Source organism: Pogoniulus pusillus, chromosome 17 (assembly GCF_015220805.1).
Source record: "Pogoniulus pusillus isolate bPogPus1 chromosome 17, bPogPus1.pri, whole genome shotgun sequence".
Lineage (NCBI taxonomy): Eukaryota > Metazoa > Chordata > Aves > Piciformes > Lybiidae > Pogoniulus > Pogoniulus pusillus.
In genome coordinates this window covers 8,085,615-8,103,402 of record NC_087280.1, presented here as the reverse complement: position 1 = coordinate 8,103,402, position 17,788 = coordinate 8,085,615, and the positions used below count along the sequence as shown (strand labels likewise).

The window sequence follows — 17,788 nt, the reverse complement described above, 5'->3', positions numbered from 1 at the left end:
GGAAGGAAACACTGCTGAGACTTCCATTGCTGTAAATCAGAAGAATGCAGTTTCCCTCTTCTGACCCATAGGAGAAGTAAACTTTACAGCAATTAGAGCTGTCAAAGAACCAGTCATGTGAAACATTTGCAAGAACCTCATCAGCTCCCATCAATCCATTTTTCTTGCTAAGTTTGGTAAGGTTCACCAGCCTTACTATACTGATTAATGGATGCAATTTGGTGGAACTCCACAGTTTTAATCAAGTATGACATCGTAAGAGAATTATGAGACAGGAAGCCATCTTTCTACAAACATGCATAAAAATACCACAAAAATTTGTCCAGACCCTTGATAATAATTTTTTTTAAAAACAAAAAGATTGCATAAAAGACAATGAAATGAAACTTCATTCTCTTATCTATACTCAATACAGCACAATAAGGATAGGCACGTACAAAGTAAGATGAGCCTTACTTTGCTGCTACAGACTTTAAACCTATAATCTTTCATAGTGAAATTAACAAAATTTTCTTTCTCTCAAAGCTGTACCTGGAGAACATCAAAATATGGTGTTTACAGCTGCTTCAAAGACAAACACTAGAGAACATACTTTTCAGAAAATAAGAGTTTGTTTCTAAAGGATGAATTGCTTTCCTTCCTTCCCTCACATGTTCCAGCAGTATGCACATGGTAGCCATACAACTCACAATCTTTGCAGGTAAAAGTGTGCATGTAACATTCAGACAGTGGACTCACAATACTTTCTCAAAGTAACTTGAATCAAGAACTGTATTGTTTTAGGAACATGGAGGTTTTTTTTTTAATTACTGAGGACTAAGAATATGTATAAAGAATCAGACTGTGCAGAAACTGAATCCAAGAAGAACAATGCCATGGGGCAAACAGGTGGGCCATAAAATACGTAAGTGTATGTTGTGGAAAAACAAGATGGGAGAACATGGTGAGAAGGTAGCCAAGTGTTTATGGACTAAAGTTGTATACAAGCCCACCCTGGGAAGGAGACAGCTCCTACACACAACTCTGCATATGCTCTGCAGATGCACACATGCTGTATTGCAGAAGTTACATTTAGGGAAATCTAATGAAGTACTCTGCCAATTCAGAACCACAGAAACTCTTAATGAAAATGAAAGCCAATAGCAAGATTTTGCATCAATTAAAAATCTGTAAGATTTCGGTAATGTAAGAAATCCAGGAAACTCCTTCCACCAATCCTAAATCAGATCCTATCCCTTTCTTGAAACTATTCATCTCTTTCTCTCCCTCACTTAAATAATACCCTCATCAAATTCTGCACAGAGTCATGTCACAGCTGTCAAATCTTCAAATTAAACATCTGCTGGCAGCAAAGGCAACTGCAATTTTTAAAAGTCACTGTGCTTTTTTTTGATGCTTCACTAATTAACCAAGGCTATATTGTAATGTTCCATGCATCACATAAATCCAAACACATCCCTTGCTGAAAGTGAAAGTGCACACTTATCTGATCTCTGACAGGCCTCTGGAAATCTCTAGCTGCCACACATGTAACAGCAGCCATGAAGTGTTTGCAAAATGGGTTCAGAAAAGTACAGCCAGGCATTCTCTTATGGCTGTAACCAAGTTTGAACTCAGTCATTTCAAAGTTCCAGCCATCTCAAAAGTTTTGATAAGTTCTTTAACCTCTTATTTCTAACCACAGCTGAAATGTCAAAATACAATGGGAAAGACTGTTCTGTGGTATTTCCAGCTGGGTCTTGAAGTAGGCATGTAATAAATCTCACAAAGAGAGTCTGTTCTTGTGAGATTTCCACCACAGTTTTGCGGACTCAAGAGGTTTGAACAAGCTTTCTTTAAGCACTTGAACTTTTGGCTGCTTATCTGAACCATTTGTGGCTGCCCATCGCTGATGTATGCTTATTGCTGAAGTGTGGCTTGGCTTAAAGTACTTCTTATAGAATTGCTAGGGGAAATTACCCACGCAAAGCCCATGCACCTGGGAACGCCCATTTCCATTCCATGACAGAACTCCCCTCTTGTCTTTCAATAGAAACACACTCCTCCACAAAGACAGACTTCTGATCCTCAGAAGCATCCCTTGGAAGGCACAATAAGAACACCAGTGGCCAACGGCTTGACTTTGTAAAGGTGCTAACAACTTCTATATTCCACTGACTACCACTTGAATGAGTGCCACTACATGTCTCTGAACATCTGACTTATAAGGTATGTGCAAACCTTAGAAGATTCTGCATATTCTGGCCCAAATCTATTTTTTTCCCTAGAATAAGCTGATCCTTCCATTCTCTTTGTGAATCAAACTACAAGCCTAATGCTGGCAGAATTGATGGTGAGTAATGCCAACTATGGTAGCAAGCGTTTGGAATAAAATTATTTGTACACTTATATAAGCTGAGAAAGTAACAAAATCCATTCTTTACTCTCTGACTCTAAAATATTTGTGGTAAGAAAAAACTCCAACATTTTCCACATCAGCTGCTTCAATTGTAGGTCTCATTTAATACATATAAATAGATATAGTATTATTCTAGAGCTACAACCTTCAGCTACAAAACCTACTTTTAATTCTGCAGAGGACAAAAAAAGCCATATAGAATAATGAAGAAAACATTGATGCTTGACCATTCTCTGGAACATATGTGCTCTATGTGGTGGAACTCCACTAGCTGGTAGCAGCTGGGCCCATGTTTTCAAGAAAGATGTCTTTGAAGGTAGAAGGCATTTTTCTCTTTAATGGCACTGTACAAAGAACAGCTCTACAAGCTAAAAATAGAAGCATTGTAACTTCCCCTACAGCAAAAACTTTGCCATTTGCACTAAAGCCTAGACTTTATGTGGTAACTTTCTGTTCATGCTATGCAAAAGCATACACTGGGTGAATAACAACTGGGAAAGAAAGTTCAGATGATAATAACAAAGATTTCTTAGCACACATTGTTTTTTTTTTCTTTATATAATGAGAGTCTGGAGGCTGAACATTTTGCAGGTGAAACTGATCAGCCTTTTAAAAATTGTGTGATACATCAGGTACATGTCCTACTTGTGACAATCTTCCTCCTTTAAAATGTGGAAAATCTTGTGAGTGTTACTTGCATGATGATTGCTCTAAGTGATGCTGTCTATGGTTCTCAGTGTCTGGGTAAGCTAATACTAGAGCAACACTTGTACTGCAAATATATATGATATGATCAGGGAAGAAAGTGACAGGGACACTGTCCACCTGGAGACCAGTGACAAGTGGCATCCCTCAGGGGTCAGTGCTGGGACCAGTGCTGCTTAACATCTTTGTCAGCGATATGGACAGAGGAATTGAGTGCACCTTCAGTAAGTTTGCAGATGACACCAAGCTGTGTGGCACAGTCGACTTGTTAGAAGGAAGGCATCCATCCCGAGGGACCTGGACAGGCTGGAGAGGTGGGCCCAGGCCAACCCCATGACATTCAACAAGGCCAAGAGTAAGGTCCTGCACCTGGGTTGGCACAATCCCAAGCACAAATCCAGGCTGAGTGGCTAATGGCTGGAGAGCAGCCCCGAGGAAAAGGACCTGGGGGTCCGGGTTGATGAAAAACTCAACATGAGCCAGCAATGTGCATGCACAGCCCAGACAGCCAACTGTGTCCTGGGCTGCACCAAGAGAAGTGTTACCAGAAGGGCAAGGGAGGGGATTCTCTCTCTTTACTGTGCTCTCATCAGACCCCACCTTGGAGCACTGTGTACAGTTCTGGAGCCCCCAACACAAGAAGGACATCGGGCTGTTGGAGCAAGTCAAGAGGAGGGCCACAAAGATGATCAGAGGCCTGGAGCACCTCTCTTATGAGAACAGGTTATGAGAGTTGGGGCTCTTCAGCCTGGAGAAGAGAAGGCTTTCAGGAGACCTTGTAGTGACCTTTCAGTATCTGAAGGGGGCCTACAGGAGGGCTTTGGATGAACTATTTACAAGGTCTTGTAATGACAGGATGAGGAGTTTAAACTGGAAGAGAAGAGATTTAAACTAGATGTTAGGAAGAAGTTATTTGCAATGAGGATGGTGAAACACAGGAACAGGTTGCCCAGGGAGGTTATGGATGCTCCCTCCCTGAAGGTGTTCAAAACTAGGTTGGATGAGGTCTTGAATGACTTATTCTAGCAATAGGTGTCCCTGCCTATGGCAGGGGGAGGGAACTGGATGATCTTTGAGGTTCCTTCTAACTTAAACCATTCTATGATTCTATGATAATGAAATTGATAAGTCAGTATCCACAAGAGGGACTAAAACACTAGTTTTTTCTTAGCCCACATTTGTAAGCTTTGAAATGAAAGCATACAAATATTGCTACCGAAGCTCAGCCATGACACAAAGTAAACCACCTTTTATTGCTTTCATGTGGAGAATCTGACTCATTGGAATAAAAAAAATACATTCATGTTCATAAAGTACAAAAGCCTGAATCAACCTTGCTTGGGTTTATGAAGTATTTCCCTTCTTTTCACAGCCATAGGATAATTGTTTTATGATTAGAACTTGAACTCAGACATCAGGCCTTAACCTCCACCCCTTAAAAAACAGTAGGGAAACTTTTAGAGTCTGAATATTGAGGCTCAGAGCTAAGCAAGGCAGAACAATAAATCTCAGCACACTCAATATTTTGGGAAGTTCAGACACAGAGCCAATTCTAAATCCAGATGTTTGGCTGCATACCCACATATTTGCCCTTTATATGCATTTTTTTATTTAACACAAACTCAAGATGCCCTTGTTTAGAAGATTTGGCAGCACAAAAATAATAAGAAGGAAGCCTTACCCTGTCACTCCACTCTGTAAGGAACCAGCTCTTAGCACAGGGACCCATGTCACAGTTCTCAATATCATTTGGCCGTAGCTTCATGTTACATTCCTCATCATCAACAACGTCTCCAAGATTGCTGACACACTTCACATCCCGAGTCCTCTGCCCCACTCCACAGGGCACTGAACACTGAAAAAAGAGAGGCTGCAACAGGACTGCATGCAAGAACTGCAGTGGTTTGTCAGGTTATGCTATCAGAAAGTGAAATAAATTTGCCCTCACCAGCAAACCTATTGGGACTCTCCCAACTGTACTCCATATGGTATTATTAAAAAAAAAAAACATTGCCCAGAAAGCTTGTGCACATCTGTATACACACATATCTGCGTGTTTTGTACTATCCCATCACTCTTTTTCAGCTTTCTGGATGTTTTGAACTAAGACTCATATTTTCAAGGCTTTTCACATTCTACCTCCCTGTTTTAAACACAACCAAATTTTGTTTGGTTAGTGATACTTGGAAGAAAATTCTAATTATGTTGTAAGTTTATGCCCCACATTAATCAGTCATACTTACTGAAGTCCACTCTGTCCTAATCTGCCATTCACTACAGATCTTCAGCTGGCAAGTGCTGGTTGTCTCTGGTTTCTCCAGGTGCTGACAGCGGTACTGCTGAACTGTCAAGGTACGATTGGCATATATTTGCCGGCATAAGATCTGTCGATGCTGCATACCAAGCCCACATGTTTTACTGCACTCAGACCACTCCCCTATATCCCAGCTAAAGGGAAAAAAATAGAGGACATATGACTTCAGTAGAGAATTCTCTAATAATAATCTTAAGAGAACTCAAATTACATGACTGATGCTGATACAGACTTCTATGAAGTAACACTTGAGCCTCCCCATGAATAACAGCTACCTTTTATGAAGACAACGCTATGTACTTGTAAGCAATCTACCTGTACTGGCTGATAATAATAAGTAAGCACACAGATTGCACATGTTTCAAAACATCTGACAAACATTCCTAAAGCTACTAGTAGGTTTTGTGGTTGCCTTTTTTTTGTTTTTTATTACTTTAGTGACAATTCTCCAAAATTTAAGGTAATGTTGCATAATATTTTCCTGCAGCAAAGGCTCTAAAAAAGGACAAGAGCACAAATATCATGAGCCCCGGCATTTATTCATCAGTAAAACTAAGATCGCAAATGCTAGGCAATGATTTGGATTTAATTTTAAAGATGAAAAAAATCTTCTTAAAGACTCCACTGTATTTAATCACTTCCATATAAACAAGTAATTTTCCCCTTTCAGTTTTCACTTCAAGCACAAAGGGCCACACAAATAAGGGAAGTATCTCAACTGTTCACACATTTCAGAATGCTTGCGGAGACCATGTGAAATATCTGTATTTTTTTAAACACATATTTACGTGTGTCTTTGTTTATATTCTTGATTTTATCCTGTGTAAAGTAATTAAGGTGAATTAATAAGAGCTGTTAGAAAGAAAAAGAATTGCTGAGAGAAGACAGCTCCAAGCAAATGGCTTCAGAAGTTCCTGAGTATCTAATATGCACTAGAAAATTGCTTGTCGTGCATCTTTTACACTGTAACAGCACTTATAACATTAGAAACTTTGTGGGATAAAGAGTGGCCATTTGCTCAGAAAAGTACTGAAGAACATAACCACAAGAAATATGGAAAATATAGCTGCTGACACAAAATAAATAGACTTGCTCTGTTTGTTTGTTTTCCATTTTAAAAAGTTGCTCAGCCAATTTAAAGTCAGAGTCTCTTGGTGGCAATCAGATGGAAATCACAGCTAACCTGCTTGTATTAGTGTGCTGAAAACAAGAACAATCACTTCGGAACCCAGTCTTCCACTTGAAGAACTACTGGATTCCAGGAAGGAGAAGTGATGTGTATGTGGGGGCTGTTGTGAGCACTATCAGCTGCAATTTTAAATATGACACCATGGAACAAACAGGTAAGTGCTCCAGCACACCAATTCAATGTGAAGTAATACCACCTATCAGCCTTTTCTTTATACCAGTACATGCCAAAGCCTGTCCCTTAAAAGAAACACACAGCCTGAGCATGCCTGAACACACATTTTGAGAAGCTGCTGCATGCACTTGTTCCAAACACCTTTTTGTCTTCTCTAAGTGCTATTACTGCTCTCTGTGAAGGGGAAAAAAGCCACCAACTAAAGAAAAGAAATAAGTGCATAGCACTTAGAAGTTCAAAGCAGTTTTCTCCTTAGAAGAACCTCTTTGACATGTGAAACCTCAGTGACAATGGCTTTATTGCGTTTGACTTAAATAGGATCTTACAAAGCTGGACATGGGAAGAGGTTGCACGCCTCCTCTTCTGGGATGGGTTTGGTACTGCTGTCACAGTAACCATCAGGTACCTCCTCATGTGTGATTCTGTTGACACAGTGGAAAACTGGGTACTGAGACCCTGAAATAAAGAAGAAAAACAGGTAATGCATTGCAAAAGACTCTGTAGTCATAATAGGAACATACAACACTGATGCAGAAAGGAAAAGCATAGCTTAACAGGAAATACACACTAAGATTTAATCCAAAATTTCTAAACATGAGATCTAAGCGTAGCAAGGTATTGCAGGCAATGCTGAGAAAACACATTCTTTGGCCTGCATGAGATCTTTATAGTCCAGGGAGTATAAACATTAAGTATTCAGGCAACGTTAAAAAATGTAACCAAACAGTCACAACACAGGCTTGAAAGAAGCAAGATGCTAATGCGCTTGTTTGCATTTGGTAAGTGAAAAGTTGGCGTACTTTAAGAAGCTTCCTGATAAAGGAGATAAAGGGGCCAACCAGGGAAGGTGTTTAGCTAGAGCAGATACATAAAAATGAGGAGGAAAAAGTCAGGGACTTGAAAATCAGGGGCAGCTTTGTCTGCAGTGACCATGAAATGGTAGAGTTCAGGATTCTAAGAGAAGGGATCAGGGCAAAAAGCAGAATTCAGTATTTATAATGTTGTTTTTCCTATTAACTTAATACTGACATGTCTTGCTTGTAAGATAACAGAAAACACCAGGTCCAGCAAGGCTTTATGCTGATGAAGAGTCGCACTCTTTCTTCCAACCATGTTTCTCTCCCACGTTGGAACCCTCCTGTGTGGCACCTGTTTTCTGTGTATGGCATATGAAGCATTTACCTTTCCCACATGTAGTAGTGCACTCAGTTTTTCCAATCTGTTTCCAGTTGTGTTCTCGGTTTTGTCTTGGTGGTTGTACAGCAGGCACCAGGTTTTCTGGCTGATGAGAAGGAAATCTTCCTGGCTGAATAACTGGAAAAGTTCCAGCTAAGTGTCCAGTGAGAGTGTCTGTCTCCCTGTGCAAATCCTCATCCTCTTGATTTGTACTTTCTGGCATTCCTAACTGGCCATTCAATGGCTCCCCTGATGATGGACAGGAACAAAAAAAGTTATTAAAATAAGCCTCACTTGCAAAAACTAGTGTATGTTTTATCCACTAATAATCACAACTAGAGCATCACTAACCAGAAAGCAGCTTTTACCTGCCATGTAGAGACCTCCAAATAATCTCCTGCAAAGATTGTGTTGTTTTAAACTAAAATAACCAAGTCTCAGCCTGCAAATACATTAAAAACTAAAATATCTCCAAACACACCGTGGAGTTAATGTATCCAGCATCAAAATTTCCCAAGGCTTTTTTATTTTGCACCATGATCTGTATTCTGTGCCTCCATGTGTCACAGCACAGCTGCTCCTCATAACAAACAGGCTGCAAACACACCCAGAAATCTATCAAGGCAAGTCACAGACATTGAAAGTAGGACCAAACTCACTTGCAAATTTTCTGCTGCCCTTGAGAACTTCATATCAGCACATACCTAACACATATTGCTAACAGCACATATCCACAATTCAGTCAGAAGAATCGTCCAGATTATAGCTTGCAAAGGAAACAGTTTTCTGTTTGATCCTCTCCAGTCAAGAGAGAAAACAGAAACTGTGAAGAACTTTATTTTAAGCGATCTCAAACTCTAAAGAAAAAAAATGTGTTCTATTTAATTTCTTAGACATGGTTACAACACTGCAGCTCTTGCAAAGCCATGGCTCATATTTTAACAATACAATTGTTACCGAAAGCAGAAATTTGTAACCAGATTCCCTGCTACAATATAAATAATTCCTGCAATAACACATTCTCTTAAATTACCAAATCTATGCAGACTTCTCTTCCAATAATCTGGGCCTCTCACATCAATGGCAGCATTTATGCTTGAATTTAATGGTAAGAATTTCTCCATTAGCTTATTGGGTAACAAAATGTGTTTAATAAAAGGAAATAGTAGCATTTTACCTGGCCTCCTGTGAGCAAGCAACTGAGGGCTGATGACATTGTCTCCTGGAATAATATACTCATAATGTATACCTGGGTTAGGCTGCTGATGTATCATCTAAAAAGAAAAACAGCCACATATTTATTTCTTCAACTATTACATTACTAATGCTCGAATATGTACTTCAATTGGTCAGCTACGTAACCTTGTTTATCACTGGTCAAGTCAGAAACAATGGTTGTAACTGTCTCCAAAAATGCAAAAAAGTAAATACTTGCTTCTGGGAAAAAAAATACAGGTTACTATGTCTGCAAACTGAGCCTAAGACAGCAGAGAAACCATTTCTCTAACTCCATTTTAAAATATGTAAACCTGACATGGTTGATGAAGGCCAAGGTGTGCCAGTGGGCTGCACCAGCCATGGCTTCGCCTCTCACCGGCACAGGCTCACACCAGGCCTCCACTGCAAAAGAGAGAGTCCTAAGGTCACTGAAACATTCTCAGACAGAAGGAGCTTGACAGATGTCTGAGGAAACATAAGCAAGGAAGAAACAAAGCAAAGAAAAATAAACACCACAGATCCCAACCTAAAAATCTAGCCAACTGGCTATTTGTACGTTTACCAGTTGTACTAGAATCATAGAATGATTCAGATAGGAAAAGATCTTCAAGAGCATCAAGTCCAACCATTAGAACAGAGCACATGCAGACAGCACATACATGCTACTCTGCATGCACCTTCTCACAATTTGAACCGTTCCCTTCACCACTATGAAGCTGCTCCTGCACCACTCAATGGAGACTCCACAATCAACTAGTTAAAATGACTAACATTATGCCACTCTCACCATAAGCACTGCTTAAAGCTCACGTGAAAGAGTCAGAAAGGCCCACATAATTGTTAGAGCAGCTGGAGTGCCTGTGCAACCCTCCTGCTTCCTTCCACACTCATTTTCAACTAAACGAAGATGTAGACAAACTCCCACTGATTTACAGCTAGCCACAGCTCCATCAGAGTGTTCTTTATGAAGCACAGGCCAATAGCAGAAGCTTTTCTTCTTTGAATGTGAAAAATTAAGCCAAGTTGCTTCAGAACACTGTAGCGCAAGCCCACGTGAGCTGACATGAGTACACCTCTTAAAGTCAGTGTCACCTCTTGTGTGCTGAAGTGATTATCCATAGCAAGATCTGACAAAGATGTGACTTTCTGAAAGATTTTTACAACTGTTACCAGCACACTCCATACCCAACTGGCTTGCATTACACTGCTGCTGCTGAAAGCCTGAGCATGCTCACACCAGAAATGCAGGGATGCCACTAGCTGGTAATTTCAGTAATTGAGCTTTGTTTACTTCTGTGTGCTTCTACTGACACTGCTGCTTTAGAAGTCCTGAATTGTTTGTGAGGACAGGTCCAGTGGAAGCCTCAGATTAAATTTTAACTTAAAGCATGCCCTTTTGAAAAAATGACTACCACAAACCCAAACCAAACACCGGAGCCTGCACTCACTCTTTGGCTCTGACAGACCATGGGCTGAGAAGAACAAACTCATAGTATGCTGATAGCTCTAGGACCCAGCAGAGCACACTTATGCTTCACAGCTTCACTGAATTCATCACAAAAATTAACACCAACTAGCAATTCAGACCTTTCTTTTCCCTTGTGTCAAAATTGCTTTTTTGTTGCCAAGTATAATACCTTGTTCCTCTAAACTCTGTCCCTTAGAGATCCCTCACTTTTCTGAACCACCTAATAATGGTAACATTTTTTGTTATGGTTGGTCCTTCCCACATCACTTTGTTATCCAAAGAATACACCCTGTTTGTGTTTGGTCCCGAGAGAGCTGTGAAGCTTACTTCAGTGGAAGAACACATGTCACCTTCCAGAACCAGCACTCTGCTCTTAAGATGCTTCTAGGAATAGCTTTGCAATAGTTCCCAGTGTTCAGTAACCTTTGTCAAACCTGAGAGGCACAGGTTATAAAGAGCTTAACTGACAAAATCGCTGTGAGTATAGTGTCACAGCTTTCCTGCAGCAAAATATCGGAAATTATACAGTATTTTATGCTTTGAGTTAGTGGCAACATACACTTTCTACTTGGACAAAACTGGCATCTCTTTATATCTTGCTAATTATAACCTATTTTGCCTTTCCTCTACAATTTTAGAGTGAAAGAAAAGATAGTATGATCTCAGGCAAAAGGACCAGCAAACTGTTTTGAGTTCCCATCTGCAAATCTCTTCAGTTTTCGATAGGGAGCATAAATATTGTGAGTATGGATGAAAAGAGATTTACAGGATTGAGGAAGTGCAAGATAAAATCTGGAAAAAAAAGATAGCTGTATCTGCACAGCTACAAACCTCAAACCCATAAGAGAGGCTGTGTCATACTGACAATGACTGATTTTCTTTAATCTAGCACTACCTATTTCTATCACCTCGCATTATGCTGACAAAGGCACTAAACTGTCACATTATAATGAACTGTAGGTATGCCTCAAATCTGTAAGAAACATCTCAGGTGAGAGTCCAAATTAGATGTGGCAATCCATAGTATTAGGCACAGAGCAAAACTGATAAAGCCATGGCTGTCATGACAGCTTTCTCACACTCATTGCAAAAGCCAAAAAAGAAGAGACTAAGCCTAAGCTAATACATATGATAAATTTAAGATAACAGGGGGTTATGCTATTTCTTTGAAAACATGTGTTTAATCCATTTCCTGATCCTTTTCTCTCTGTATGAGGCAACAATTAAACAACCAAATCAATACGACAACCAAATCTCAGCTAGGAGCACCCTGTAACTACACAATGACATCGATACTTAAGAAATGTAGAGTCTGCACTGCAGAATCTAGGAGTCCAGGAGTCCCAAGCATTTATCCTTTCAAGCTTTTGCAAGACTTACACTGCAACCAACCAGAAATTATCCAAAAAGAAGCAATGTTTGTGCAGTTACTATACTGCTTCAGTAAGACAAAATATAGCAGATGGGGAATGACTTTGCCAACATCTAACCTTTCCCAGCTGAGTAATCAGGGTAGCTACTACTCATTTTTCTATGAAACGACCCAGGACACTCACTTTTCCATCCCATATTGCATTTAAGGGCAAATAGCTGTAGCTAGATGAAAACAGCCATTGCACCAATTAATCCAGTTTCTCCAATGAATGGATTTTACCATGTGAATGTGTATAATCTCAGAAACGCACCATTTATCTTTGAGTAAGCTGTAATCAATCCCAGTTGTATTTCTTATTTCTATGTGATGCTGTAAAGTTCTGTCCCATCTGAGGTAAAGAGCTTTTTCAGTACGACTGCCCCTTCTTAACCACAATTTGTCTTCTCTCTTCCTTTCCCAAATGGCTATTACTATCTAGGCTCTTCTAGTGCAGCTTTGTATTAAAACAACCCTGCTTCAAATCCCACATTTTGGGGTTTTATTTTACGTATGTTTCTTTTGAAGAAAACTGAGATGATTTAACTTTGTGAGAAGCTATGTCTGTAAAATTAAACTACATCAAATTTGCTTGAGTAGAGAAGCACCCAGAGAAAATATAGTTAGCAAAATCCCCCAGATATTTGCATGTTTTATCTCTGTTTTACTGAAAAAGTAAAAGTTGCTTTACTGGATCAATAAAGTCTGAGAGAAAAAGGCTTCAGTGTTATTTAGGTTTCATGTGATCTAGAGCAAGATGGGAGAAACAGCAAGCAATAACAAAGCATAAAAACACTGTCACAACGTTAAAGGAACAAAACAGTAAGGCAGGATTGGTACTTAATGCAATGTTATTGTTGTATGTTAAAACACCTTTTTTTTTTCATCAGGAAGATTAATATAAACCCAAGAAACCTACATAGACATCAAGGACTTCATTTGTGGGCCCATCAGCTAAAAATGACTCTCCTGCAGTGCTGGAGATTTCATTGGGGCGTTTGTAAGTGAACATTGTCCCGCCACCTTCGTATCTCCCAGGTCGATCAATTGCCCAGTTCCCATTGATGATGGACCGTCCTGATCGACTCCGCAGTGCTGTAGAGGACAGGGACAGAAACACAAGGACTTAGATCAGAGGAAATCGCCTCCACATACCGGTGTCCTATGAGATCCCTAAAGGTACTTTACACTATGAGGTATTCTCCGATGCCAGGAGACAAAGCTGTGTTACTGCTGAAAAGAATAGAGTTATCTTAGCAGTTATGCACAAAAGTAGCAAGCTTGGTAAACTTTGTACAAACACACATGTTTATGCTACAAGAAAAGCAAGAAAAATCAAATAGCTTGGAAAGCATTTTCAACCGTTTCTCACGTGCCCCTCAGCCAGCCAGCAACATACACTGAACACAAAGGGATGCAAACAAAGAGGAGCAGTTCTCCTCCACTTCCCACTGAATTGCCCCTTTTGTAATTTAGACAGAACGAAACACAGAGGCAGATAGAGAAAATCAGTACATTACACAATGCCAATGCAGAAGTAGCGAACAATGTAGGGACACATTTATAGGGCTGCATTTATTCCTCATGGAGCCATTTGACTACTCCTCCTATTTCCTCTCTGGAAAGATTGCCTTTTTTCCTTTCCCCTCCTCCCCCCCCAACATCTGAAGAAGCCCTGATCCACAGTGCGGTTTGGAATGATGAGCTCTCTGAAAAAGCCAGTAGGATCTCTCACATGAGGAAAAGCAACTTTGCATACCAGGTACTAACCAGGGAAAGATAAAATATGGATTCAATATCCAGCTGTACAATGCATTCCCTCTGTCATCATGGACAAGTCACTGGTTTCTAGGTGTCTGTAAACCTTCTTGTTCCTACTTCCTTTATCTATGTAATTATAAATTTAAGTCCTTAAGATCAGAAACTCCTTGACACATATACAATTTTATGCAATATTACAGTCATATATTTTAAAATACAGTAGTGTCTAATGGCTGAAACCACATGTGCTAGTTTGAAGCTAGCTAGAATGTATTGGTGAGAAGAACTAGAATACAGGCTGTGAAAAGAAAACAGTGGTGATGTATATACTTCACTCATAGGCTTGCTGAGATGTATAAGAACAAGAATAAAAACATAGATAACAGAGTCGCTCTCTGTCTGGGCTTTGGGCTCAACCTCTCTCTCTAACTTAATCTGCCATCTGTGTGACTAATCCATCTGCTTCCTAATCCCCCTGGCCGACCCTCCAAACTACCTTGAACATAAGACAAGATCTAAGGTAAGGCAGAGGGGTGGGAGGAAGGTGGAAGGGTGGTTGTGAGCCCTTCCTGGGGACTCTGGTTTCTGGAAGGGGTACTGTGTTTCTGTATTATCTTTTAACTTGTATATTTCTGTATATTGTAAATATCTGCTTGTATCTTGTGCTAAGCTATAAATGTAAAGCTTCACTTCACTTCCAGAGCATCTGAGTCTAGTCTGAGTGATTTTCCAAAAAGTGTGGGGGGGTGGGTAACACCAAAACCATTACACCACATCAGACATTGATTACATACAGAGGAAAGACATAACCCCTTGTAATGGTTTAGCACAAGGGCTTAACCTCCTGCTCCCTCATTACAAAAGTGAGGGGAAGAGTAACACACACAACTCAATATTGGGATAAAGAGATAAGAGGTTAATGTAACATAAGATATCATAAGCACAATGCATAATTACCTTAGCTAATAATCTAATTAATCTAGTAATACTATACATTATTAGTATTTAGTCTATTTGCAGAAGCAGCTCAGTGAAATAGAGTGAAAAAAAAAAAAAAACCCAGCATAAAATAGAAAACCAGACCAGTGCTACCCAACTCCCACTCTTTCTGCCACCATGCCTGCAGAAAAGAGACCACACCCAAGAAACCAGAACCGAGAACAGGAAGACTCCCATGTTGCAATCTGAACTTCAAGCCCCATAACTCTTTGCTCCAATTAATACTTCCATTTTTTGAAGCTGGCATGAGTGCAGCATGGTATGAAAAACAGCAGCAGGTTCTACTCAATCCATGACACCCCTAAAGACTCTACTCAAAGATTTTAAATTTATAAGAAAAGAATTTGCTTTTAAATACAGACTTTCAAACAGGCCCAAAGGAAATATATACTAATATTTTTGGCTATATATTGCTTGGCAATTTACTTTTTAATGCAAATATAAGGTAGGATCTTTGAATGCACAAAATCTAGAGTTGAGGACTGCATTACTCCAGAGACTATTTCTTCTTTATCCTGCCACAACAACTCAGCTAGTCAGCTAAAATGATCACAGTGTTATGGACAACTATTTGTGCTGCTGGGAAAAACTTTAAAACCATACAGGCATGGCCTAAATGATGGGAAATGAAATTTAAGTCCTTAATTCCACAGTAACAGACATTCGAGAAGAAACTTAAGTTGTTCTTACACATTCCAGATCTCTGAATTAACTAAATTAATCAACAGAAGCAGACATTCTGCTTTTGCTGCAGACTTCTCGCTAAAGAACATCAATGTGAGCACGTGGTGACAAACAGCTACAAAATGTCAATTTAAAGGCACATCCTGGTAATGGTTCTTTGGGCCTCAATCTTCACGCATCAACCAACTAAAATTTTCAGTTCTGTTTGTAATTTCAAGCCAGCTACTGTTAGTTTGCCTTATCATAAATGCACAAACAGAGTATGCAATACTAGCATATAGGGTACTAAAATAGCTGGCATAACAAAAAAAAAAAGTGCATTTGTCTTGCAGTTGAAGCAAAAAATGTAAATAACATTAATGGCTCTAGCCATTATCCTGTAAAAATGTATTCACACATTTTGAAATGTAATTTTACATAATGCTACATGTTTATTTTCTCAAGAGCTAACACACAGCTACTTGTTTCCCAGGTTTCATTTTCTGACACATTAATTAAACTGTCTTTCTACTGCGAGTATTAGTTGAAAAATATTTTACCAACATAGCTATGAAAATAGCCTCACCATTACTCATATAGTGCTGGAAGGAAAAATCACAGCTTACATATTGTTGCATAAAGGTTATATACAAAGTCTATTCACACTACTTATGCACTATTTACACTTGTTACATTTTACTTCAAACAACTGTGGACTAAATGCTTCTACAAAATTTGTCGGACAGTAGTTTTATATTGGGTTTTCTATCACAGAACATTTCCATTGTACCCTGAGGTTTGTTTTTTCTTACATTACTGCTAAACAAATAAACTAACTGAATTATCAAGAGCCCCCCTCCAAAAAAAAAAAAAAAAAAAAAAAGGAAAGGTGGCTAAGATTAATGTCTTGCTAATGATGAAGCTGTAGAAAGATGGCTGAGAAACTGAGAGTCCATTTAACTTTCATTTCAAATCCATCATATGACAGGTTTGAAACAGGCCTTCCTGTAAGGCAAAATGGGCCTCTCTGTTTTGATCACACTGCAGCTATCACCTCAACTCTGCCCCTGAAGAATTTTTATGGTGTTAATATTTTAGCCAAAGCATGAAAGATTATGAAAACCTTTATCGTCAGTTCCTCGTGAGAAATTCCTCATGCAGTCTGTATCTGATTTTATCATTCATCCTGGGATCATCTTAACTTAACCAAAGCTTTATCATCTACAGTGGCCTTCAATAATATTTTGCACTAGAAATACAGACTATTTCAGGATATTCTGTAATTCTGTAATATGAACTCTGATCAACATTTCTGCCTGGGCTACAATTCCATGACAAAATCTCAACGGGCCATATGTTAAGACTTGAATTTCAAGTATCTGGAGTATTAATTAATTTTCTACAGTTCATCTTACAGCTCTCCTTTTAAAGATGTTTTGCAGCTCCTATTTTCCTGTTTAACAATTCTATATGTTTCATTTCATGTTGAGTTCACATTTTGCAAGAAAATGCTCTAATTGTGGCATTTTCTCAAGTCCAAAATCTGGGAGAAGCACCAAACAGTCACTTGTGAACATTATTCACGTAAGGTCAATCTAAAAAATACATTCAGCTTGAGTTACATGGCAAAGTCCATATCACAACTTAATATACCTGATCATTATTATTGTTCTTATTGTAATTTAATATAACAAAGAGAAAGTGATTAATTAAATAGGAATAAATGGCAACTGCCTCTATGAGACCTGCAATTTACAATGTATTCATGTTAATGTGTCAGGTACTGCTGATATCACACATGGGAAATTGTTACATACCATCAGACAACACCGTTAAAAGATACTATGAAATAGGTAAGTGATAACGAGAATCTCTGGTGTATCCAGCTTACCTAAATACTTCTGAATATTGACAGAAAAAAAACATCAGAAAAAGATTCAAGTGCTTCCCATAAAGACAATCATTCATTGAGAGTCAAATCAATAGCTCAATATTAATTACTAACGCAAATATTTTAGATACACAAAGAAAAAAAAACTGATGCGTGTTGAGCATGAATGACTTTAAATCTAACAAACTGGTTTGAATATCTACTTGAAACTGCTACAGTTTTTAAGGCAGACTATTCTAGGCAGCAGAGCACTTACAGGCAAAGCTAAAAACTCTGTATGATCCAGAATAACGCGTGAGAATTACTTCCTGCACAAAGTCCACCTGCATTTCAGAAAACTCAAAGCATCTCAATTCAAATAAGATGATAGATTTTGTCAACTTACTGCTCAATGACTTCTACTTTTCTAACCATTTCACAT

The 17,788-nt window shown here is 39.0% G+C and overlaps 1 protein-coding gene across 6 annotated transcripts in view; it reads right to left on the bottom strand.

Annotated features, from left to right (window-relative positions):
- Window positions 1–17,788, bottom strand: part of THSD4 (thrombospondin type 1 domain containing 4) — a 243,986-nt gene that overhangs the window by 14,173 nt on the left and 212,025 nt on the right. For all 6 annotated transcript variants that reach the window (XR_010305346.1, XM_064157494.1, XM_064157493.1 and 3 more), the window contains 6 exons: window positions 12,973–13,148; window positions 9,134–9,230; window positions 7,963–8,205; window positions 7,107–7,236; window positions 5,347–5,551; window positions 4,785–4,958 (listed from right to left, as the gene is read on the bottom strand). Coding sequence is in view for 5 of the 6 variants with exons in the window: in XM_064157494.1 (XP_064013564.1) it covers window positions 4,785–4,958; window positions 5,347–5,551; window positions 7,107–7,236; window positions 7,963–8,205; window positions 9,134–9,230; window positions 12,973–13,148 (1,025 nt within the window). In the remaining variant the exon portion in view is untranslated. The remainder of the gene's footprint in view (window positions 1–4,784; window positions 4,959–5,346; window positions 5,552–7,106; window positions 7,237–7,962; window positions 8,206–9,133; window positions 9,231–12,972; window positions 13,149–17,788) is intronic.